The sequence below is a fragment of the Mya arenaria genome, chromosome 8, assembly GCF_026914265.1.
Source record: "Mya arenaria isolate MELC-2E11 chromosome 8, ASM2691426v1".
Lineage (NCBI taxonomy): Eukaryota > Metazoa > Mollusca > Bivalvia > Myida > Myidae > Mya > Mya arenaria.
Window position 1 is genome coordinate 38,194,487 of NC_069129.1, and position 25,415 is coordinate 38,219,901.

Consider the following 25,415-nt stretch of genomic DNA (forward strand, 5'->3'; position numbering starts at 1 on the left):
GCTACGCTGATCACTCTATAGCCTATCTGTTAATTAGCAGACGATTGCAATCGGTCTAATCACGTTTTTTGGTATAAGCGATTATAAATCTATATATATACTATTATTCAAGACTATCAGTTGAATGTTGACCCACTAAAGAAGCATTAAGTAAATAATTCCTAATACTGTTTCACTTTTTGTCGTCTGACCGCCTTCCGACAGTCACAGTTAATTACGATCGCAGTCTTTCTTGTTAGAAACGCCGCAGAACTCGATGAGAATCTCATTTGAATTGAACTTGTTTCAATGACTATCCGAATTGGCTATGCTGGCTTTAGAGCCCTCTTACGAATTGCCACATTGCAAAAAATATTGACAGAAAAGACGTTGCGAAAATGTATGACATTTTTATAAAATCGGACTATTGAACAGGTCTTTCTTTTTTTGAAGGGGGGGATTTTTTTTTGTGGGGGGGGGGGGGTCGTCGCCGGGTCCGGACCGATTGAGGTTCCAAAGTTTTAGAAGCCCTGCTAATAACCAACCGGAGATATACGAAAAACCAACTGGCTAATGTACGAAAAAATAAATAAATAAATAAATAAATAAAACAGTGTGCGTAACAAAGGCCCGATTGTTCAGAAAGTCGCTAAATAGTTAACGACGAAAATCGTTGTTAAATTTAGCGATAAACAGATAGCGATCGTTAGGATATTCGCTAATTTGTTTCTGATTGTTCAGAATTTTTTAGCAATAGCGATCGTCAACATTTTCGTTAAACTAACAACAAATTTAAATCACCTCTTACCCTGATATCAAAAATTTAGCGACGGTTAACGACGACAAACAAAATGGCCGCATTAATTGGTGCTCAGAATGTAAACATCAGGAAAAAACGTGTTTATCGGCCAAATTTTGTATATAAAACTCTCACAGACAAGGAACTGCGTGCAAAGTACAGATTTGGTAAGGAAGGGTTGCAATTTTTAAATGACCAGCATGAAGAAAGGCTCCGTAGACCTACCGGTAAAGGTTGTGCCATGGATCCCGCAGAGCAGGTAAATATTTACCTTTTTTGTCATTTTGGGTAAAAATTTCATTTAATCAGAGGAATTATAATCGGACTTATGGGTATAGACATACCTTTCAATCATTAATACTAACATGGACCTTTAATCAGTTAATAGACCCGTGATATTAATTGTTAATTTTATACTTATGCCAGAATGACAAAGCAAAATTTACCTTCCACTGTTGAAATTGAATATCGGATAGTAGGTTTGTGTCATCTACAGGTAGATACAAGTTATCTACGATAAGATTCAAACAATGATTAATTAATGCATTGAATCAAATCGTAAAGTACCTTATGTGTCTTGCAATTTGAGTGTAATCCACAAATGTATACACGGTTTTCTTGGTGTTTTTATTTCTGTATCCAATTTTATGATAGCATTGATTAATTTTTTTATTGCTAAACCGGTTTCGTAGTGTTTAACAGAGGCCCGTCTTCAAATATTCTCAATACAAATATCGGTGGAAAACAGAATCTCAAGAAATGAACAAAAAGTAAAGCTAAGGAGCTTTATAATTATTTAAATGATAGTACAGTTAGTAATATTGAGAACTGTATAATAATTCGTAGAAAACATAAATGTATTACTGTATCAATGAAACAAAAACTTACGTGAAAACATACGTATGTTTTCTTACCCTCAAATATGTTATATAGACAAAACAAGACGCCAATGCGGCGTTGCCGCATTAAAGCCGTTTTTTAATGTGACGATGCAATTTTGCAAACCTAGGATTTATGCTAGTGACCTAGTTTTTTAACCAAAAAGACCCATTTTATATTTATCGGAGATATAGTTTACACACATAACCTGATCAACAGAAACTATTCCATTTGTGTGAGGAAAATGAACATTTTATAAATACATCAGCTTTTCCAATAATATCTGTCCCAGAGACCTAGTTTTTGACCCTAGATAACACACTTTATATTCTAAGATTTTATGTACACAAATATTTTTAAAGTTAATTAAATTTAATTAAGATTTAAATCTTTGAAAAATATGGGTAGATATAAAATTCATGATTGGGATGTCTGTTTATAAAATCGCAATGGAATTTAGTTGTTGACTGATATTGATAGGTTTGACATCGGGAAAAAGTTTCCTAAAATTTGACCTAGTGACCTAGTTTTTGATCTGAGGTGACCCATATTCACAAATGTTTCAGACAACATGTAGACAAATATTCTGACCAAGTTTCATAAAGATTTGACAGGAATTAATGAATTTTTATGACCGTGGAATTCTTTCTCCTAAAATTTGACCTTGTGACCTAGATTTTGACCGGGGATGACCCATATTAAAGAACTTTCAAGATATTATGCAGACAAATATTCTGACCATGTTTCATCAAAATTTGATAAAAATTGTTGAATTTATTAGCGTGAAATATTTTCCTAAGATTTGACCTAGTGACCTTGTTTTTGACCCAAAATGACACATATTCACATATATTCAAGATAACATGCCAACAAATAGTCTGACCAAGTTTGATAACCATTTGATAAAAACTCTTGATTTTATTACATAAAATGAAAACTTTAATGCAGAATTGTTAACGCCCGTATGACCGCCCGACCGCCCATTTTTCGCCATTCTATAACCCGTAATTTTTCATTGAAAAATTCGGCTAAAAGACAAAATACGTGGTTGTGTTTTACATTAACAATTTTTGACTAGACAACAAGGTATCATCTGAATATTCAACTACCAACTGGTATTTGGATTTTCGCGAAAAACCATCTGGTGAGTGTACAAATAATTACAGTAATAAAAAGTTTTTATTACTATAATTATTTGTTTTTTTATTAAAAACTATGTTTGTTTACAAGGGTCTTTATTTGAACATGGATAACAATACAATGACTGTTCGATTTCTTTACATGTGCACCTTTTAACCATAAAATAAGGCAAACTTTGAATAACCAACTTGCAATGTTTGAATAAAATAATGGATAATGGACGAAAACAGTGATTTAAAACAGTGTTTGTCACAAAGATACACATGTTTACAGTCGCAATAAATACCATTAGCGTATTTTTTTTTCACGTGTATACCGTAAGACCACTAAAACAGTCAAAATCTGAATCTCCAACTACTAACTGGTTGGATATTCGCAAATAACCAACTGGCTAATGTACGAAAAGAAACTGTGAACTAAAACAGTGTCTAAAACGATACGGCTAAAAAGAGAAAATACGTGATATTTATTTCATTTACAACTTACGAATATAGAGAACAAGGTATACTCTGAATCCAAAACAACCAACTGGTAGTTGGAACTTCGCAAAAAAAAACTGAAAATGTGATAACTAAAGTAGCTGAATATGAACATCACCATCTAACTACTATGTAGTGGATTATTTGAATCCCCAACTAGCAACTAGCAAGGAGGTTGACTATTCGAATAACTAACTACCAACTACCTTCCAACTTTACCGATATTGAATGTTGATCCAATTTTAGGAACAACAATTTATTTCCAATAAAAGGTTGTTTAATTAATAGAAGCATAATATTCACGTTTAATTCTGAGCTCATGAAAACTCGTTTCTCACCTTAATGACGTCTTGAATGAGAGAGTAGCGAAAATCCCAGTCGAGCTCAATGACATCATTCTGTATCATATCCTGAAATCATGTCAACATAATTAAAATCTTGAATAAAAAACGACAAACACACAGAAAATATAAAAAAATGCGATTGTAAGCAAGAGGGTTAAGCAAGTTATTCACAATTGTGTTTTTAAGTTGCACGGTTAGCGCACTCGCTACTCACCAAGGCTTGCCGGGTTCGATTCCCGGCCTGAACACACTCTCGCATAACATCGCTCCTATGAGAGTGATAAATATATTATTTCACAATCGTTGTGAACTTAATAATTTTAAACTGCAAACATGAACATGAACCTGTAGACTTCCCCGTTGGCAGTACTCCATTAGGATCGAGTTGTTCAACGGGGTTATTACCGCGCCAACAAACTTCGCCAATAGGTTGTGCGTCGACGTTTGCATCTGGAGTAAAGGTGCATGATTTTACTGTCATTATTATTATTATTAGTAGTAGTATTGTTATTAATATTAATATTATTATTACATTATTATTATTCGTATTCTATTCTCATTTGTATAATGCTGACAATCAAGGCAGCAGCGCAGCCCGCGAGACGACCATTGCACCAGTGCAGCCCGCGAGACGACCATCACAGCCATCGAGACGAACAAAGCGCCATAGCAGCCCGCGAGACAATCAATGCACCAGTGCAGCATGCAATACGAACAATGCGCCATCGCAGCCCGCGAGACGAACAACGCACCAGTGCAGCCCGCGAGACGACCATTGCACCCCGCGAGACGACCATCGCAGCCCGCTAGACGAACAATGCGCCATCGCAGCCCGCGAGACGAACAACGCACCAGTGCAGCCCGCGAGACGAACAATGCACCATCGCAGCCTGCGAGACGATCAACGCACCATCGCAGTCCGCGAGACGATCAACGCACCAGTGCATCCCGCAAGACGAACAATGCACAATAGCAGCCCGCGATACAATCAATGCACCATTGCAACCAGCGAGGCGATCAATGCACCATCACGGCCCCGAGCAGATCTACGCAGCCCGCGAGACAATCAACGCACCATTGCAGCCCGCGAGACGATCATTGCCCAAGTGCAGCCCGCGAGACGATCAATGCGCAAGTGCAGCCCGCGAGACGATCAATGCGCAAGTGCAGCCCGCGAGACGATCAATGCGCAAGTGCAGCCCGCGAGACGACCAATGCCCCAGTGCAGCCCGCGAGATGACCAATGCACCAGTGCAGCCCGCGAGACGACCAATGCACCAGTGCAGCACGCGAGACGATCAATGCAACAGTGCAGCACGCGAGACGATCAATGCACCAGTGCAGCCCGCGAGACTATCAATGCAACAGTGCAGCACGCGAGAAATCAATGCACCAGTGCAGTCCGCGAGACGATCATCGCAACAGTGCAGTCCGCGAGACGATCAATGCAACAGTGCAGTCCGCGAGACGATCAATGCAACAGTGCAGTCCGCGAGACGATCAATGCAACAGTGCAGTCCGCGAGACGATCAATGCAACAGTGCAGCACGCGAGACGATCAATGCACCAGTGCAGTCCGCGAGACGATCAATGCAACAGTGCAGTCCGCGAGACGATCAATGCAACAGTGCAGTCCGCGAGACGATCAATGCAACAGTGCAGCACGCGAGACGATCAATGCAACAGTGCAGCACGCGTGACGATCAATGCACCAGTGCAGCACGCGAGACGATCAATGCACCTGTGCAGTCCGCGAGACGATCAATGCACCAGTGCAGCACGCGTGACGATCAATGCACCAGTGCAGCACGCGAGACGATCAATGCAACAGTGCAGTCCGCGAGACGATCAATGCACCAGTGCAGCACGCGAGACGATCAATGCAACAGTGCAGCATGCGTGACGATCAATGCAACAGTGCAGTCCGCGAGACGATCAATACAACAGTGCAGCACGCGAGACGATCAATGCAACAGTGCAGTCCGCGAGACGATCAATGCACCAGTGCAGCACGCGTGACGATCAATGCACCAGTGCAGCACGCGAGACGATCAATGCACCAGTGCAGTCCGCGAGACGATCAATGCAACAGTGCAGCACGCGAGACGATCAATGCACCTGTGCAGTCCGCGAGACGATCAATGCACCTGTGCAGTCCGCGAGACGATCAATGCACCAGTGCAGTCCGCGAGACGATCAATGCAACAGTGCAGTCCGCGAGACGATCAATGCACCAGTGCAGCACGCGAGACGATCAATGCAACAGTGCAGTCCGCGAGACGATCAATGCAACAGTGCAGTCCGCGAGACGATCAATGCAACAGTGCAGTCCGCGAGACGATCAATGCAACAGTGCAGTCCGCGAGACGATCAATGCAACAGTGCAGTCCGCGAGACGATCAATGCAACAGTGCAGTCCGCGAGACGATCAATGCACCAGTGCAGTCCGCGAGACGATCAATGCAACAGTGCAGTCCGCGAGACGATCAATGCACCAGTGCAGTCCGCGAGACGATCAATGTCCAGGTATAAATAATAAAGTAAACTGACTTTAGTGTTTGGAACCCACAGACCTGCGCTAACTCATCACACCATTTCCATGCCATCTCCACTTCTGGGATGTTGAGTGCACGGACGGCCGCGACTTTGTGCCGGCAGAGTCTACAGAAAACATTATGTATGCGGACACGACTCATTTCACTGCCAGAACTCCACACAGTTTTCTGGTGAGCTCTACTTTTGGGAGGTTGAGAGCCTTGACGGCAGTGATCTGGTACCGGCAGAACTATTATAAAATTAAAACATACTCATAATCTGGAAATGGCTCACATACCTGACGGAAATCCACGCAGAGTTTCCTGGTGAGCTCTACTTCCGTGAGGTTGAGAGCGCGGACTGCCACAATTTGGTCCCGACAGAACATCGTCTTGCAGAACATCTGCTGCTGCTCTTGCTGCGAGTGGGGAATAATAAACGTGTAAAGTTGCTCCATACTTTAAATTGTTGGCATGTTTAAGTTCTACTGACTTGATATATTTCATTTTTTATTTTATCAAAGCGCTTCGGACGTCACTGCAAAATGGTGCGAATCAAACTTAATTCCGTAACCAGTCTCCGTCACGTCACGTTTAGTTACCTCTCGTTCGTGCTGCCTTAAACGGCATGGGGGTGTGTGAATTTGTGATCACCTGGAAGAGTGTTGATGGCTATTTTCAACAAGTGGTCATGACCCGCTTTTTTGTTTAAAATAGTAGGTTGTGATAAGGGGAGGTAACGAACTTCTATTATGTATAAAAGCAAACAACTATTTTTAGACTATTGTAAATGAAAGCTGTACGAGTCATGTCAATTTTAAGTATAGCCCTGAGGTTGTTATCTCTTTGTAAGTCGAGGTCCCTTAGGCCAATTTTTATAGAAAAGCGACCAACCTGATTTTGACCTCTAACAAGTCTGGCCCATTTTCAATTAACAGTCTATTATATTTGGTGTCCATCATATGTAGTGGTCGGTGATAGTCACGTAGAGATTGGTGTCCGTCACGTCAATTTCAGTGTCTGTCACGTCACATTCAGTGTCTGTCTCGTCACGTTCAGTGTACGTCACGTCAAGTTCAGTGTCTGTCACGTCACTTTCAGTGTCTGTCACGTCACGTTCAGTGTCTGTCACGTCACTTTCAGTGTCTGTCACGTCACGTTCAGTGTCCGTCACGTCACCTTCAGTGCCTGTCACGTCAATTTTTGTGTCTGTAACGTCACTTTCAGTGTCTTGTCACGTCACTTTCATTGTCTGTCACGTCACTTTCAGTGTTTGTGACGTAAAATTAAGTGTATGTCACGCAACGTGCCGTGTCCGTCGCGGCACGATAAGAGTCGGTCACATTTAGAGTCTGTCACGACATGTAAGTATATGCCACATAAATTTCAGTGCATGTCAAATAATGTTCGATTTCTGTCACGATAAGTGTCTGTCGTGTTCAGTGTCCGCCAGTCATCCTTAAGCAGTGCTCTTCTAGGAGACCTTTCTTGTGTGAATATAAAATAATATCATAACTATGTATATACACATGAAATTCAATAGTGTGTGATTGCGGCACTAACTTATTCCAAGGTATGTTCAGGGAAAACATTTTCCTTGTATATTATTTCTGATCAAAACGCCGAAGAAATCTTAAAACATCTATGCTATTCTTCTGTGTGTTTGTAAGAAATCGATGCATACGTCTCTGTCGATGTTCAGCACGCTCTTTGACATAAAGGAGTCGTTGTTTTTCCCCTTCCGGCTTTTCAGCTCGTCCGGCCCTATGAGCCATGACATCCGGCCAATTTCCTGTTCCGCGCGGTAACGCCTGGCGGAAGCAAATGCGTATAGTCAAATTATTATTTAAAGATTTTAATCTGCTTTATTTCAAGAAGAAAAAAATGCTTAACAATGCTGCGATTTGTCCTCTATTTAAAATCCACAACCAATAAGCTAAACGTCACGGAACTCTTAATGACGTCATGACATCTGGTAATATATTTAAACGTTTACCTGTACAAAATGAAGAGGACTGAAAAGATCAATGTGAGGAACCCAAACACGCTGACAAGCACGGCAATCAGCACAGTGTAGTCCGCTAAAAGGTTAAAAAAAATAGATTATGTATGATAATAACAACAACAATAATAATAATTATAATAATAATATTATAATAATAATAATAATAATAATAATAATAATAATAATAATAATAATAATAATAATATTTATTATAATAATTATATGTTATATTATAGGTATACAAATCAATTTTAATTATTACTATAAAAATCTAAAGATAGTATATGCTCGCTCATAATTTCCTTCGCAAAAACTTATTAAGTTTTATGTTGATTCTCAATTAGATCATGTAGTATAAGTCGTCATGGAAATGGCCTCCGAATGCAGACCCATGAGTTTGAATCCTAATATCGACATAAAAAATTAAAATTGTTTTTTAATTAATCATAATGTTTAAATTTATGCTTCAGACAAATCCCCTGTAACAATCCAGAAAAACAAGTCCTTGAGAATAGGACAGCCAAGATTGCACAGGTCGTCTAGGATTCACTATAAAATGGCCGCTAGACATGCGCTGTCGAAGAAGTCATAGGGACATCTTTACTAATATGGTAAATATGGTAATTAAACAACAATCCAGCTAAATACAATGTTATGTTAAATGGAGCTGGTAGACAAAAACTTTATCTGATGAACATGCACAATAGCTCATGAGTTAAGACGTTGAGCAAAACGTTCTGACCTGCTTCCGGTACACAGAGTTCTCCCTGGAAGCCGCATGTAGGAACGTCAAGTGGTTTCCCTCTAGGCCAGACCACTTCCACACCATTAAGCGGAACATACGCCTGGCTAGCCCCACGGAAACGACCCACCATCTGTAACATAGACACTGAATACTGCATAGAGAGACCTGACCGCAGAAAGCCAAGGACAACTCGCGTCTGGCCCCAATTTCTCGAAACTTCTTAAGCTTAACTGGCTTAAGTCGCTTATTTCAATTAGCCAAAATACATACTAAAAATGGATTTTGATAAATGAACAAGAGTGACACTCACAAAATACGCCCATCAATAATTTCTTGGATTCTAAGACAACTTACTGTCACATTGGCCCTTTGAGAAGCAAGCTTTTCAAGAAGCAAATGATTTGGCACAATATGGCATTAACAGTAGAATTTTTTTATTTTAATTCGAGGGTTTCGAGTCAAAAGGTGCTAAAATGTCTATAATTTTCATAGGCACTTAGAACCTTTGGGGACCAAGCCCTTGATATTTACTGAGGGTTTCATGCAAAATTGTATTTACCAAGTACTTCTGTATTTCAGGGAACTATGGCATCCAAATTCCGAAATTCCGTGATGCGAAATTCAGTACCTTAATCTGTCAAAGTCAGAAAAGGCTCCTGAAAATCGTGTCTATAGATATAGACGATTAATCCCAAATCATGCCCAAAGACGATCAACGTGTTCGGGATTTGAAAAACAACATTCATGTAAAAATCGTCTCCAAGAGATGATTCATCCTTAATCGTACCCAAGAGACAATCAGTGTGTACTTGACAAAGCATTTATACCGGCAAACATTCTTGGTAAAGATTTTATAGCTACAAACATTTTCAGCAAGTTTGGTGAAGGTCAGATGAGAATTGTTCAAGTTAGAGAGTAGACAAAGCTTAAATGGCAAGGGCAGTAATCCTGAAGTGCTTCGGGGCATTTGGCTGATTATCATACTTGACCGATTTATTTTACCAACAAATATTTTCAGCAAGTTTGGTGAAGATCAGATGATAACTGTTCAAATTAGACAGTGGACAAAGCAAAAATGGACAATTTTGACCAATTCAAGGGTCATAATCCTGATGAGCCTGGCTGGTTATAGAACTTTGCCAAGAATATATACCAACAAACATTTATAGTAGCAAGTTTGGTGAAATTCGGATAAAAACTGTTCAAGTTTGAGAGTAGACAAAGCTAAAATGGCCAATTTTGATAAATTCAGGGGGCCATAACTCTGGAGTGCCTAAAGCGATTAGGCTGGTTATCGAACTTGACCTAGATATTTCACCAACAAACACTTTCATGAAGTTTGGTGGAAATTGGATGAGAAATGTTCAAGTTAGAGAGCGGACAAAGCAAAATGGACAATTTTGACAAATTCAGGGGGCCATAACTCTGGAGTGCCTAAAGCGATTTGGCTGGTTATTGAACTTGACCGAGATATTTCACCAACAAACACTTTCATGACGTTTGGTGGAAATTGGATGAGAAATGATCAAGTTAGAGAGCGGACAAAGCTAAAATGGCCAATTTTGACAAATTCAGGGGGCCATAACTCTGGAGTGCCTACAGCGATTTGGCTGGTTATCGAACTTGATCTAGATATTTCACCAACAAACACTTTCATGAAGTTTGGTGGAAATTGGATGAGAAATGTTCAAGTTAGAGAGCGGACAACATTGTGGAGCCGCCCGCCCGCCGCCCGCCCGCCATGGGTGTTCCCATAATACGGCCATCGTAAGATGGGCGTATAAAAATGGTTTATTCTGATAATCATACAGATTATTCCGACATAATTTCTAAAAATTCTTGAAGAAGTAAATATAACACATTTTACAGAACAACAAAAATAGCTTAATCCTTTTTTAGGGGACTTAAGAAGTTTCGAGAAATAGGGGCCAGATATGTTTTTCCGTCATAAAAGGTTCATAAAGTCATAGAGATGTTTGCCTTTTAAAGCATGCGAGTATTGTTGTCTTTGTCAAAATGAGTAGCAAATTCTCTTGAAATACATGAACGATTTTTTTAGTTATGGCCAAGGTTAACGCTATTACACGACGACGACGACGACGACATCACCAACAACACTAAGGCTATGACTATTGCTCTTATTATGTTCGTACAAAAGGCAGGTAAATAAAACAAGAGCATTGCTAGCGGATACCAACGCTCGTTCATTCTTCTCGTCGACCATTGTTCTATTTTGTTTTTATTAAAAACATGCATTCTTATATAGAGCAACATATATAGAAATATAAAAAAATACATTTGCTTTTGTGCCACATCAATTACTCGTCATTCATTTCCATTCATATTCAATTGAAATGATGCAACCATGTTGTGTAATAATAGTTAAGAGGAAACATGTTACTGCTGCTGAGCTTTAAGAGAACTTTATTATTGATATTGCTGTGGCAGGCTAATTGATGAATAATCCTTACACAGAACAATGGAATTATTGCCTATTAAATTAGATCTAATGGAAAAAATAAAAGCATTTACATAAAAATACGTCAGAACCAAACAAATGATTTGCCATAAAATAATAAAATGATAAATCCGCAAACATTTGCATATTTATTTGTTCATGGTTTTTCTCATAATTAGTACAACTGCATAATCAATAAAACACTATTAAATGATTTCAGGCGATTAAAAGAAAATGAGCAGTTAATAATTAATTGATATATGATCAGTGAAATAACCCTTTCAAATCTGGGAGCCTGGTTTGGAAGTTTAGCCATTTTCGCTATTTTAACAAAATGTCAGCGTGTAAAGTGCTGCACAGTGAAAGCTGGCACAAAACACCTATGTCGTAAATGACTCTAATCCCGAAATGACGTGACCTTAGAAAGAATTTAGCTTGCTTTTGAAGTCTAATACCAATTTAAGTCATTTTAAATTTGTTTTAAGCATTAACTTTAACTGTTTGTTTCAAAAGGATATCAATTTATTTTTTTTATGATTGGATATTTAAAATAAGAGTGTCGTGCTAACACGTCACTGGAAATTATGCTTTAAAAAGGAATATGAATGTCATGTTAGCACAATATTGGACATTCAAAATATGAACGTCGGGCTGGCACGACAATGGACATTCCACAATATTGGCGCCCTGTTGAAACGACGCGTCCTTATGAAACCCTGTCGGGAATTGCATATGGGAGGCCGGGCTATCAATACAAACCGTTTAAACAATCGTTAGTCGTTTAATGATGAAATGTTTTGAACTGCACCATGAACATTGTGAAGAAAGTTAAGATGTTTTTGTAGTTCCTTACCCACGCTGAAAGATAACACACAGCTTGTCAAACTGTTTTGTGAATGCAGGGTTCCCACATTTTTCTTTAAGTAAAATTCCAGACTTTTTCCAGGTTTTTTTGCAAATTCAAGACTTTCTCTCAACCTTTTCCACAGTTATTACAACGAAACATTTCAGCGAAATAACTTATTTGCCATTTTTGACATTTATTAAACAACTTGTTAAATAACATCAAATGTCATTTTCAAAGGGTTTTATTCTCAAAAACAAAACCTTTCACTTTCTAAACTTCTTAGACATTTATTGAACAACATAATTAACCTAATTAGCATGCTGAATACTGTTGGCCTCTGTGAACAGTGTAGACACGGATCAACTGGCATGATCAGGGTCTAGGCTATTTGTATTTGCTACTTGGAAACTTAAAGGCTTACCTACTATAGTGCATAGAACAGTGTGGACCCTGATTAGCAAGCATGGTTTGGTGCCGGTTGATCTCCTAACAATACCAATTTTCGTAATTGGTGGATAAATGCATGCTTAAGGTAAATATAATCAAATATCACATTAAAAAAAGTTTTACTCTCTGAACAAAAACTTACTTTCTGAACATTTTTTAAAGCTGCACTCTCATAGATACTTTTTTAACAACTTATTTCATTTTTTGTCTAAGATAGATCAGCTTTTGACGTAAATATTTGCAAACCAACGGTAAAAGATTGCCAACAAAAGATCAGATCGCTAATTTTCATATATTTGTTCGAAAATTTATGTTTTATGGTTTATTAACGGTTAAATAAATATGCATAAAACATCAATTTTTGATCTTAAATATAAATATCTGTGATCTATCTTTTTGCCAGCAGTCTTAAATAATTGGTTTTCATGGATTTTTGCCAAAATTGGCTCGTTCCAAGACAAAAGTAAGAAAGTTGTCAAATTGTCGTAAGAGGGAAGCTTTAAACAAATATTGAACTCATAACATCCAGTGTCATTTTAAAAGAGTTGAACTCTCTTTGAAAAAATCTACTTGCATCAATGAGCATGCAATTTAGCTATATCTGTCCATCAATCCTCATCAATCCATGGGTGAAAATGCAAAATAAGTGACTTTTTTGCACAAGTTTAAAACTATTCTGATGTCTACTGGCCAAAGAACTGTGGTCTTCTCAATGTCTATAAATACGAGCAAGGTCAGTCTAGAGGCATGATCATTCATAGATTCACACATGAATAGCAAATATTTGCCAGCCTGTGTAGCACTTCGCAGACTAGTAATATCATTGCAATTAACATTCATGTATGTTATTGACAGCGTATCTCAAGTTTATTTTAATGAACTAGGGCCAATTTCACGTATTAAAATATATTTTGATGAATGCATGGATCGCTAATTATCCATGATCATTAATTAGCATACTGAACTGGTTGAGAAGCAGTTTCCGACAGTTTTTAAACGTTTTTATTGAATTATTTATACGTGTTTAAATATCTACTAAAATTGTTCACATTTTATATAACTACAGCTCAAGCTGCTATTGTCGATATATTTCTTACATGTGTGACGTCACATATAGTGTATCTAATAGGGGCGCAAAGAGGGTACTTACATTGTTCTGATTAGCTTGTGATGAAAAGCAGTTTCCGACAATTTGAATGCGGGGCATATTTAAGGTGCCTGTTGTGTGTTTTTATTTTCCGTTTATTTAATAAACTAAATATAAGACTGTAATAAGAGAAATGGTATTTAATTTTTCAGCATTTACGAAAAATATAAACCTTAAAATTTACGACATTCAATTCATACTCGAAATCAGGCAGAGACTGAATATCAATGATTTTTTTTATTCATTTCTGATGGAAAGTTGTGTTTGTATACATTTAAGTGAATGTGGATGCGAAACAAGCATGACACCAGTGTTCCCAAATATGTACACAATGATCATCGTTTGAATAAGTCAATTAAGGAAAACCTTGTAGCTATTAATAGATATGCAAATTAGGTTCACACGCATGCGCAATACGCTGCGCGTGCAGATCCCCCACGTGCAAGTTTGTGTACAAAATGAAAAATAAACATTAAATAATAATAAAAGTTTCTTACGTGTCTCGGTAAGAATTTCAACTTTTGATTGCCAAGTTACCATATAGTTGAATTGCAGTACCTTCTTTATGAAGATCTAAGGAAGGTACGCGAAAAAGCGATTTGTCGGAAACTGCTTTCCGTCGGAAACTGCTTCTCAACCAGTAGATTAAAAATATCGTTGTATATAGCACCCACGATCCTTACTGACAGCGTATATAAAGCGAATCCCGACAAACTGCGGCCAATTTCTTGTTTAAAATAACTTTTAAATGCAGACGGCAGTGACAAATAAACGCTTGCATGTGGTAACGGAAACCTTCTTAGTCTCGATCATTCAGCCGCTCTGATCAGAGTCAATTCAACAGAACAGTGTCAGATGCAAGCGTCTAGATGATCGAGAGTACTTACTTTTACTAGTTTCGTACCCAAAACAGTTCGAACTTTAAATATTACTTTTCCCGGCTTTTCCCCGATTTTAACCTATAATCGCAAAATTCAAGGCATTTTCACGACCGGGAACAGACTTTTCGATATTCCCGACTTTTTCCCGTTTTCCCGGTAGCGTGGGAACCCTGTGAATGTATCCGTCATTATTTATTTATAATTAGAAAAGCGTTGCAGACAACATATACCGGGTGTCTGGTGTTACTCTTTGACGTATCGACATGGCAGCTACTCCCCCTTGAAAATGGCTAGGGTTATTCAATCAGAGATTCTTATAAAACTGTTCCTATGTTTGATCGACCGTAGCTGTTTTCACATATATTGAAGTTCAAAATCATCTGATGAAAACAAGAAATATTTGAAGGATGGGACTATTATCAGTATTGACCATCAGATATAATCTAAATCAATTGTCATTCAGAATAAATGTGTTATATCTCATTGCCTGCACCTTTCAGTCTTCCTGCTAATCAAATCCCATAATTTATTATATATTTGGTTAAACTGTTCTAAATTGTAATTTCCAAAACTAGGTCAAATGAGTTACAAATGACAACAAGCCTCGGCAATTGTCTTCCCACTGGGGCTATTATCAACCAAAAGCCAAAGTCAACTATGTGTTAATTTGATATCCCCCGCCAGATTAGCTAAGTAGGTAGCATAGAAATCTTTGTTGCGAAATATTCCAATCAAAACATGCAATACGGCTGCAGAGTGATGGCCTTTTAAGACCATTGGATATGAGAAATGAGTTTATTTGCAACTTTTTGAAAAGAATAGACATTTGTAGCATTTAGACTTAACCTAATAACCTAAATTTTGAACATACGTTACCCAGTTTTAAACTAATAAAATATTTCATCAAGGCCAGATTGGATTAAAAATATTGCTAGAATATAGCCTCTTAAGTGTTTCCAAAGTTGCGACCTAGTGACATTGTTTTTGACCCCATGTGACCTAGTTTTAACTTAGCCTAGATTTCATTGAGGCAAATTCTGATTCAGTTGATATGTTGCCTCTGTTTGTTCACAAATTTTCTTTTGAATTTGACCTATAAAAATGGCCTAGTTTTTTTACACCATGTGACCCACTTTTAAAGTGTACCTGCTACCAAGATTACATTAAGGGAAACATTCTGACCACAGTTGAGCGAACCTTGACAAATCAATACCAATATTTGGATTCGGACATGATTTTTGATAGATTTGACCTTGTGACCTAATTTCTGACCTCATGTGACCAAGTTTCAAACTAATCAATGATTTTATCAAGGAAAACATTCTGATAAAGTTTCATGAATATTGAACGCTGTTAGAACTGCGGTGGTAAATGACCTAATTTATATTTCAATCTAAATTACCTAGTCAACATTCTGCCCTAATTGCTACGGAGCTGCGTTCTGCATTTTAAGTAGCTTGCTAAAAGTAGCGCTGTACAGAGTAATAACAATATGTTATGCCGTTAATATAGTGCGAAAAAGCAGCTTTTTGGGGATAATTACCCAGTCTAAATCGTAGAAAACGCAATTATTCTTATGTCAACAAGTTACAAAACGCAATAAAAAAGTATAATACGCAAACAGTTTCAAAATATTTTTTTAATAAGATTGTTGTACTTACACAAATTCACTGGTGTTGTGAATGTGTGGCATCAAACCATTTACATATGGAAGTACATACAAACAACCTTTAACAATTACTGAATGCATATTATACAATTTTACAATTAAAATCACGCTTAAAGCGCTTAATGCGTTGACAGGCTTTCGACCTGCTACAATGTGTGAGTGTAGTCATGTTATACCAAATGTAACAAAATGTGAAAAAAAACAGTGCGAAGATTTCTCAGTTAGCTCAGCCCAGAATCTTGCTTGAATATGTTGCATATAGATATATTTATAAACCATTGATATACATCTGATCATTTTGTACGCGAGTGACATAAGTTGAGGGCATTATTAAGAAACATCAATACATACAGGGAATAAATAATATGTGGGTGAATCAATCCTTAGGAATTTGCGCCAGGATCCTGTCATTGTTGAAAGAAACATTGAACATACGAGGTATGTTCAGAAAGTTCCCGGACTGAACGCATTCCTTTTGAAAGTCTCATTGTAGTATAATGAAACTAAGTACGGATTTACTGCATCTATTATCCATATCACTCTAAAATTTCGATTACATACATATAACAGTGAAAAAGTTACAATAAATTTAAAACATGTACCAACGATATGGCGGAGCAACCCGACGTTAAAATTTATAACGTCAACGTCAATTCAGTTTACTCTTTCTCTAAATAGCGGCCATGTGCTTGTACACAACGTTTATGTCTCCTGACCCATGATGTGTAAACAGTTTGAAACCATTGTTTATCAAATGAAGACATTATTGTCTGCACGTGACGACGTAGGCTCTCGAGATCGTCGAATCGGATTCCGCGTAGCTGGGCTTCGACGACCGGGAAAAGCGCAAAATCAAGTGGCACAAGGTCTGGGCTGTAGGGGGGCGTGCTCCAACCTGCCGATCCCGAGAATATCTAACTCCAACTCTGTGTACTGTGCCCTGTGCGCTGGGGCATTGTCCTGGTGTAAGAGAACATTTTCTATGTCCTCTTCCATGCCGGGCCTCTTCTTGCGCAGTGCTTGGACCATATCCCGCCTCACGACCTGTTCAATAAATAACACAAAATTAAATACCAAGTTGACTTTTTGAAAAATAATGCATTGTGAGATTACACCGTTTCACTGCTGTTATGATTTAATTTATGCATCAGTTCTCTATATGTGATTCATAGCATGATTATATAAATGTGTAATTTCGTGTATAAATATGTTTATAAAAATGTTTACCTTTGAATAATACGCTGCATTTACGCATGTGCCAAGATTACACCGTTGGCGTCCATAAATACGATGAACATGAACTTTCCTTTCGGTTTCGTCACCCGGGCCTTCTTTGGTGGTGGTGAAGACGATGTTTTCCAGACCATACTTTGCTGTTTAGTCTCTGGGTCGAACAGATGAAACCACGTTTCATCCGTTGTGATTGTTCTTTGAAGAAATCTGTCCCCTTCACGTCGATAGGACCTCAAAAAGTTCAGTGATTTATTCACCCTGTCCTTCATCTGATTGTCATCAAACAGCCTTGGTATCCAACGTGCGCACACCTTTGTCATCTTAAACTCTTCAGTAATTAACTTATAAGCTGTTGCTACCCCAATGTCACGTTCCTCGGCCACATCCCGTGTAGACACTCGTCGGTCTCTATCAAGCATCGACTTTACCATTTCGCGATTTTTCGCCACAAGTGCCGGCCTCCCACATCTCTCGTCGTCGGATGTTGACTCGCGCCCCTCCTTAAAGCGTCTGTGCCACTCAAAAACAGCTGTGCGACCCAAAGTTTGGTCTCCAAACGATTTCTTCAACTTTATCAATGTTTTCGACGGTGAAACATCTAAACTCTGGAGAAACTGTATCACGACACGCTGTTTTTCAATAATTTCGCGTTGCATGTTTGCTTTGAGCACCTGTTTTTGATTTTGTTTTGCGAGGCGGTGTCTGCTCAAATGACGTCATGCGTATTTTACTAATGACGTTTTTAACGTTACAAAATGCGTTTAATGTGAACATTATAGGAATATATAAGGCTTGCTCCACAACAGCAAATATTATGTTGTTATGGATACAATATTTTTAGAATGTATTGACTTAGGCGAATGTCCGCTTATTATCAAAATGAATATATATGTGTGTCAACTTGACCGAAGTTTCAAAGCTCTACATTGAAAAATAACAAAGTTATTAGTACAGTCCGGGAACTTTCCGAACATACCTCGTACACTGAATTAACATGTCCAAAACATTTTTGGAACCATTTGGTTTAGCGGTCATACTATACCCTGGTAGTAAATTAAATACGACTAAGTCTTTGAAGTGTAGAGTATATATAACTTTAAAACGCCTATATGCTTTATCCGTTGCAGTGCATTGTTAATGGAACTAAAGTTCCAGATAAGGTTTCATAAGCAACTGAGTATTACTCAGTAGAGTATTTCAATTGACTTGTACCTGACGTACAAGGTTTTGATTAAATTGAGCATCAGCATAAACAAACTAAAAGTATTTGCTATGGAATTCATGAGCATGCATATTCTGTCTTTAGATGTATATTTTCATTTGTTTTACAATTACATGTAAACGTAGCCGAATTCTTTCAACGCTTTAAGTGCTTTGATTTGGTTATCGTTTAACCCTTACTGTACACATTGACTAAATGAGACGCCATTAGATGTCTAATTGAGGCCGATAAAATAATATAAAAAAATGAGTTATTAAATTCCGTTTGTTATTTACTTCCATACTTTTGGGTGTGTTAATTTTGCAAACTAATTCATTAGCCCTTTGATCCTTCGAATCAACTGTCTTCCTTGTTGATACCTGAAATGCCCGTGTGTCTGGTGACATCATGTCGTACAGGTCAAAGTCGGCTTGCCGGTCCCCGATCTCACTCACACCAACCGGACCAGTGATGCCTAAAAACGCCACATTATTGATATGAGAATCGTGGTCTTCGTTTTTACAACGTCTCATTCTACAATTTATATAACGAATGAAATGAAGAGTATCACTATGTTTTTAACTTCTGCTTTAACATAGATAACAAGTGCATCTCTATTTTATAAAGTACAGATGTGTACCGCATCTATAGTAAAATGTGCACCTCTGTACTTTGACTTAAAATAATTAAGGTTCATATCTATGTCCATAGCTAAAATGAAGGTGCATTCCAATTTCTGTAATACAACCCACTATATATTGAGAGGTAGGGGTGTGTTCGGCACTAACAGTTGATATACCCTGGAATGAGCTATTCCAATACATTTGAGCGATTGCCATGCCGTCAGTGATGTCCCCGCCGGCGTTGACGGTGTCATTGAATGCGTTTGCCAGGTACATCACCGAGTCGTAAAACGCCGTCACATAATAGTTAGGCTGCAAAGAGAGCGGACACAGCTGGATATTGGCACTACTGGCTGAATACAATACTTTCGAAATATTTTAGTTATTTGTAGTCTTAGATATGCAGTCTACACCATTCTAAGATAGAATGACACCTTACGGGCTTTGTAACTTGTTCAAAAATGAAATATGTAATACTTGTCATCATTTGGAACATACTATCCAAATGTGTTTGTAATGAAAACAACAACGTTTCATTTATGATTTCCGATGGTTAATAAACATTTATTATTTATCCAACTTAAATAACAAGTAACTCTTGGCGCTAAATTAATCAAAGCGCGAATGCGCTGAAAGACTATCTGCGGGCAAATATGTGAGAGTTGCAAATTTTATTTGAACAATGGGAATGGGTGAAGGGCACATAGATAAAAGTGAAAACTGTGCCGAGGGTCAAGAGCGCTTGTGCCCAGATTGGGCGAGGAAACAAACATATCTATATCTATTTTATGGCGTCTTGTGTCATTTTGTTTATGTAAAAGTCACTTCAAACGTCGTAATCCCCCATCCCCATGTGTTTAATGTTACAATGCATGCCCCTTTAAATCGTTTCTAAAGGGTTTCGTTGCTTTGATTAGATATCATACGATAGGAAAGTATAATATTTCATATATATCATTTCCTTTTATGAACCTACACGTTTTGTTTAAGGAAAATCATTTATTTACAAACAACTTCAGCAATAATTCCATTTAAAATGCACAGCTTATCACTTCAGTCGACGTATCATCTATCCCCATGTAATAAAAGTTATAACGCATGCCCCTTTCAATCGCCTCTAAAGGGTTTTCGGTGCTTTGATTAGATATCATACGTTAGGCAAGTTTTATGAACATACACGTTTTAATTGTTTAAGGAAAATGATTTTATTTTACGAACAACTTTAGCAATAATTCCTTTGAAAATGCAGATCTTATCAGATGGTCGTTTTCCCGCGGTGAGGACAAACATGTGGTCAGTGAATGTATGTGGAAACTATTTTTAGAATATCGGTCAGTTAATGTTGTTGAAACTATTTTAAGATTATCGGAAATATTGTATGTTCTAAGAATGGGAATATGATTGTTCATTTTCAAGTTTTATGATAAATAAATGTTATTTATGTTTTATGTAAGTATCTGTGTAGAAATAGTACTAATGCTCTTATGAATGTTTCTCACTCTTTGGATGTTTTACAGGTTAAATCCGAACTACTTTGCTTCACCAAACGTATGCATAACTCACTGTCGTATCAGGGCATGTGTGCTAAAATAAATTGAAAGCCTAATGTCTAAAACTATGCCAAAGATATACCGGAACGAAGCTTTTACGCAAAAAATGAAAACATCTTATTAGAAAAGTATACGCCCAAAAATCATAAAATGAATAGTATTTTGTTATTGCATAGCAGGCAAATCATAGTATTTGAATCATTAGCAACGCGAAACCTGAGATACAACTATTTTGACTTTCAGACAATTATTTTTGTTTCTTATCTCATAAAAGAAATATCAAAAATACATCTTTACAAATAAGGGTGTTTCAGGGTCACGCCAGGCTTTAATAACAAACCCTGCAGGCGATGGGACACTTGCGGTCGGTAATAATTTCTGGAACATCTTGGGCTAAACTCAGAGTGAATATCATTATGTTACCTCCCTACCAGAGCCTCCATTATTTTGACCCACATTAATCTGATAAATATAGCGATCTAAAAATAATTATATTCTACTAAAAATAAAACGCCGGGATACAGAAATACAGCGCGGAAATAGCCGAACAAGCAAGAACTCATACTCGGACCGCAATACAACTAATCTATTTTTATGGTTTCGACGTCATTCTGCTAAACATGGAGCGCATTTAGACAAAAAAATGGGTTAAAACGACATGAAAAGAAGTAGTTCTTTGGATTTTGCGGTCTTAAGACTACCTGCGCGCATGTTATTCAGGCCCCAATTTCTCGAAACTTCTTAAGCTTAACAGGCTTAAGTCGGTTATTTAAATTAGCCAAAATACATACTGAAAATGGATTTTGATAAATGAAAAATGATTTATTCTGATAATCATACAGATTATTTCTACATAATTTCTAAAATTCTTGAAGAAGTTAATATAACACATTTTATAGAACAACAAAAATAGTGAGATTAGCTTAATCCTGTTATAAGAGACTTAAGAAGTTTCGAGAAATTGGAGCCTGCTCTCACAATTCACTGAGTCCAGACACACTTCCCTTAAATTCATTGACGAGGTTGCAAAACACTACTTGCAAATGTAAGCTATACAAAACTACAAAATACATTTTCTCCAGCCGGATACACGAATCCGTGGTCAGCAAGCGCCCTGGCCTTCACTTTGTCGGCGAAGGTAAAGTACTCGGTGTTATCCAGTTTCCGAAGAGACAAGATCAGCGCGGTCTCGTACGCCTTCGTCACGCCCGCGTCCTTGTAATCGCCTGTAAATAGAACCATGTATCAATCAGCAAAATAGTGCATGGTTATGGCTGTTTGCAACTGAAGTCAATCTAATGATCACACATCATTGACTTCATTCACTGAATATGGTGGTTATTTGAACGATAAATCCGATTAGCTAAATCAATCTTAGATCCATTATTGAATACAATCCATATATATATATATAATATATATAACAGACAAAATGACCAGAGAAATTAATAACAAAATCATTAGTCAAACAGATATGGATCATTTTGGTACATATATTACAATATACATGACGCCGATAGGTTACTTATCGAAGGTTGTTTGCCAGAGATGGTCAAAGTCATCCATTGGACTATACAACCATGTGCCATTATTTATTGACGAAATAAAATCCCTTTATTAGTCAGTTGAATGGTTGAATGGAGACCAGTTTCGAGTTTGTTTAGTTTGTTTCCGAAAACATAAATCTTCTCTATTTTCTCTCGCCGGTAACCTACTTCTGGTAAAAAGTTGATAATGGCCGAGCCAGTCGCTCGGGAAGAGCTCGAGCGTGATAAACACGTAGTCGCCGCCCGCCATCCCGTTGAGGTACGCCTGGTACATGATGTCCCGGAATATATCCGCGTTGCAGAATATGATTATTACTGAAAAATAAAGCCTAAGCATAAGATTGTATAAAATGTCATTTATTTACTGAATAAATCATTGTTCTTCGTTTTTAAAATTCACAGCAGGTTTTTGCTGGGGACATTACTAAATGCCTATCATGTTGTGTAAACAAAGTTAGACAACTTTCCAGAATTGTTAACAACTCTAAATCTGGGTCGATGCTTTTTGCATCATTGAACGTTGTTTACCTAATACTAATACATGAAGCGTTCTGAAAACATATGACTCAGATTTAATGCTTGTTAAACAGAATGGACATGTTCTTTGAAAATTGCTTATACCGAAAAAAAAATGTTCTTAAAGGCCTAGTCTAGCCCTTTTTATACGTGACCCCCCCCCCCTCCCAAATCCGTGTATAGTACACAACCTCGGTGTATTGATCTTAATCTAATACTGCCTTGTGCTGTCTTATCTGATCTCTAAGTATCCTGCTGTGCAGTTTCGGGGGTTTTATTATATAATTGGACAATACATCTTGTATTTAAGTGTTGTTGTTTTTTTCAAATAATAATTATATCATTATTGTTATTACATACCATATAATAAGAATAAGATTTATGTAATATATAATAGCCCATAAACATGATTTAACCAGGATGCTTCACAATCTGAATATAACAGTGGTGACCATGCATTTAAAATGGATTTAAATGTATATATATATATATATATATATATATATATATATATATATATATATATATATATATATATATATATATATATGTTCTATAACTATAGAAAAACTGATCACCCTTGTTTGTTTGTTTGTTTGTTATTTTTTTCAATCCGTTTAATTAAAAAATACATTGGTTATGCATATTGTTCATATATATATATATATATATAAGTGAGACAATGGCCACTACTGTGACACCAGTGCAATTAACAGGAGATGCACAACAGGAGGTTATCATGCCAAACATTCCTTAAACTAGACCTTTAAAGGAGCAACGCCACGTGTAAACTTTGCCTAAGCTGATCTCTTCGAGGATTGTAGAACTATATTACAAGGTGTAAGCCTGGATTCGAGACCCACCACGGGTAAGTTCTCATGGTCTCGCAAAATGGACGAAAGTTCTTCCTTCAAAGTAGTAGTATAAACTAAGAAAGTTTACAAACCCCTGGCGCGAGTGGCCGCCTCTCTGAGAAAGCTGCCATAGTCCGCGTCCTTGGTCTTGTAGCCGTCAAAGGTGATTTCAAGCGGGTGCTCCATATCACTGCTCGACCGGAAGTCCTTTACGAGGTTGGCACCCGCAAGATTGAAGATGGTCTGTGGGAAGTCGTACATGACGGCCGTGTGACGCCATCCGTACTCCTGCATGATTGCCGTCAACGAGTCTGTGAAACGAGACAGAACATTCGTGACACGGGGCTACAACAATATACCCAAAACCTTACAATATATAGTTATTTGATAAGGCAAGATAAATTTCTTTATGTTCCCTCATATTTTATAACTTATATACAGTTTTAGTGGTCAACATAATAGTTTGTCAAATGAGAAGGCAGTATTTCTCAGGTGTCAATACACTTATTTCAGTAAACAAGCATTCAACCGTTATTGATTTTGATAAGGAGAAGTGGTATATAAATAGTGGCTGACATAGTAAGTGGGTATTTTACAAACTAGTATGTGTACACAACTAAAAAGTTAAAAATTGTTAGTACGTACGTAAAAAAAATGATATGACGTTCAGTCATGGGAATAAAACATATATGTTGGCTTTTGTTTCATTAACCATTTTTGTTTTGATTTCGAAATGGAATTTTCACAGGTTTCCAAACAGCCCAGGGCAGGGTCATTTCTTAACGTTGAAAATTGATCAATAATCCCATGGGTTCACTTTACAATGGTGTCAAAATTTAATGTTACACCGGCACAGAAATGTGACATATTGGTAAGTCAGAAGAGATATATCAAGGGTCTTATTTGATGAAAATTGACAAAAAAACAACGATTTCTGACAAAAACCTGGTCAATAGTGCTATCAATAACACGTGCCTTCAGTTCAGTTAATCAAGGCCGACTACAATAGGAACTCCTCGGCCATTTTCCATCGAAAACAACGTTGGGTGTACATACACACTGGGTGTATGTTGGGGATAGTCTACTATGTCAGAATTCTTTAAATTTTACTACGATGCAAGTAGATCGCGTAGTAATTTCAATTTAGCAGTTTCACCTTATTAAAGCTACACTCTCACAGATTGACCATTTATACAACTTTTTATTTTTTGTCTTGGAAAGGGCAGATTTTTGCGTAAATATCTGCAAACCAATGATATAAGATTGCTGACAAAAACTCAGATCGTAGATTTTCATATTTCCGTTCGAAAAGTAATGTTTTATGGTTTACGAAAAATGCATAAAACAAGATTTTTTTAACTAAAATAAAAAATCTGCAATCTAATTTTTTGTCAGCAGTCTTATATAACTGGTTTCCATGGAGTTTAAAGTTGTCAAAACGTTCAATCTGTGAGAGTGCAGCTTTAAAACAGATATTCCGTTTTGACAACTTTTTTATTTTTTGTCTTGGAACGTGCCAATTTTTGCGAAAATGCATG

The 25,415-nt window shown here is 37.4% G+C and overlaps 1 protein-coding gene across 1 annotated transcript in view; it reads right to left on the reverse strand.

The window, feature by feature from the left end:
• LOC128244170 (atrial natriuretic peptide receptor 1-like) overlaps positions 1-25,415 on the reverse strand; it is a 37,944-nt gene that overhangs the window by 11,656 nt on the left and 873 nt on the right. The window contains exons 2-12 of the mRNA XM_052962187.1: positions 23,970-24,188; positions 22,676-22,822; positions 22,032-22,186; positions 19,587-19,722; positions 19,168-19,262; positions 8,902-9,034; positions 8,151-8,235; positions 7,839-7,965; positions 6,454-6,573; positions 3,966-4,070; positions 3,615-3,686 (exon numbers count right to left, since the gene is read on the reverse strand). Coding sequence (XP_052818147.1) covers positions 3,615-3,686; positions 3,966-4,070; positions 6,454-6,573; positions 7,839-7,965; positions 8,151-8,235; positions 8,902-9,034; positions 19,168-19,262; positions 19,587-19,722; positions 22,032-22,186; positions 22,676-22,822; positions 23,970-24,188 — 1,394 coding nt within the window. The remainder of the gene's footprint in view (positions 1-3,614; positions 3,687-3,965; positions 4,071-6,453; positions 6,574-7,838; positions 7,966-8,150; positions 8,236-8,901; positions 9,035-19,167; positions 19,263-19,586; positions 19,723-22,031; positions 22,187-22,675; positions 22,823-23,969; positions 24,189-25,415) is intronic.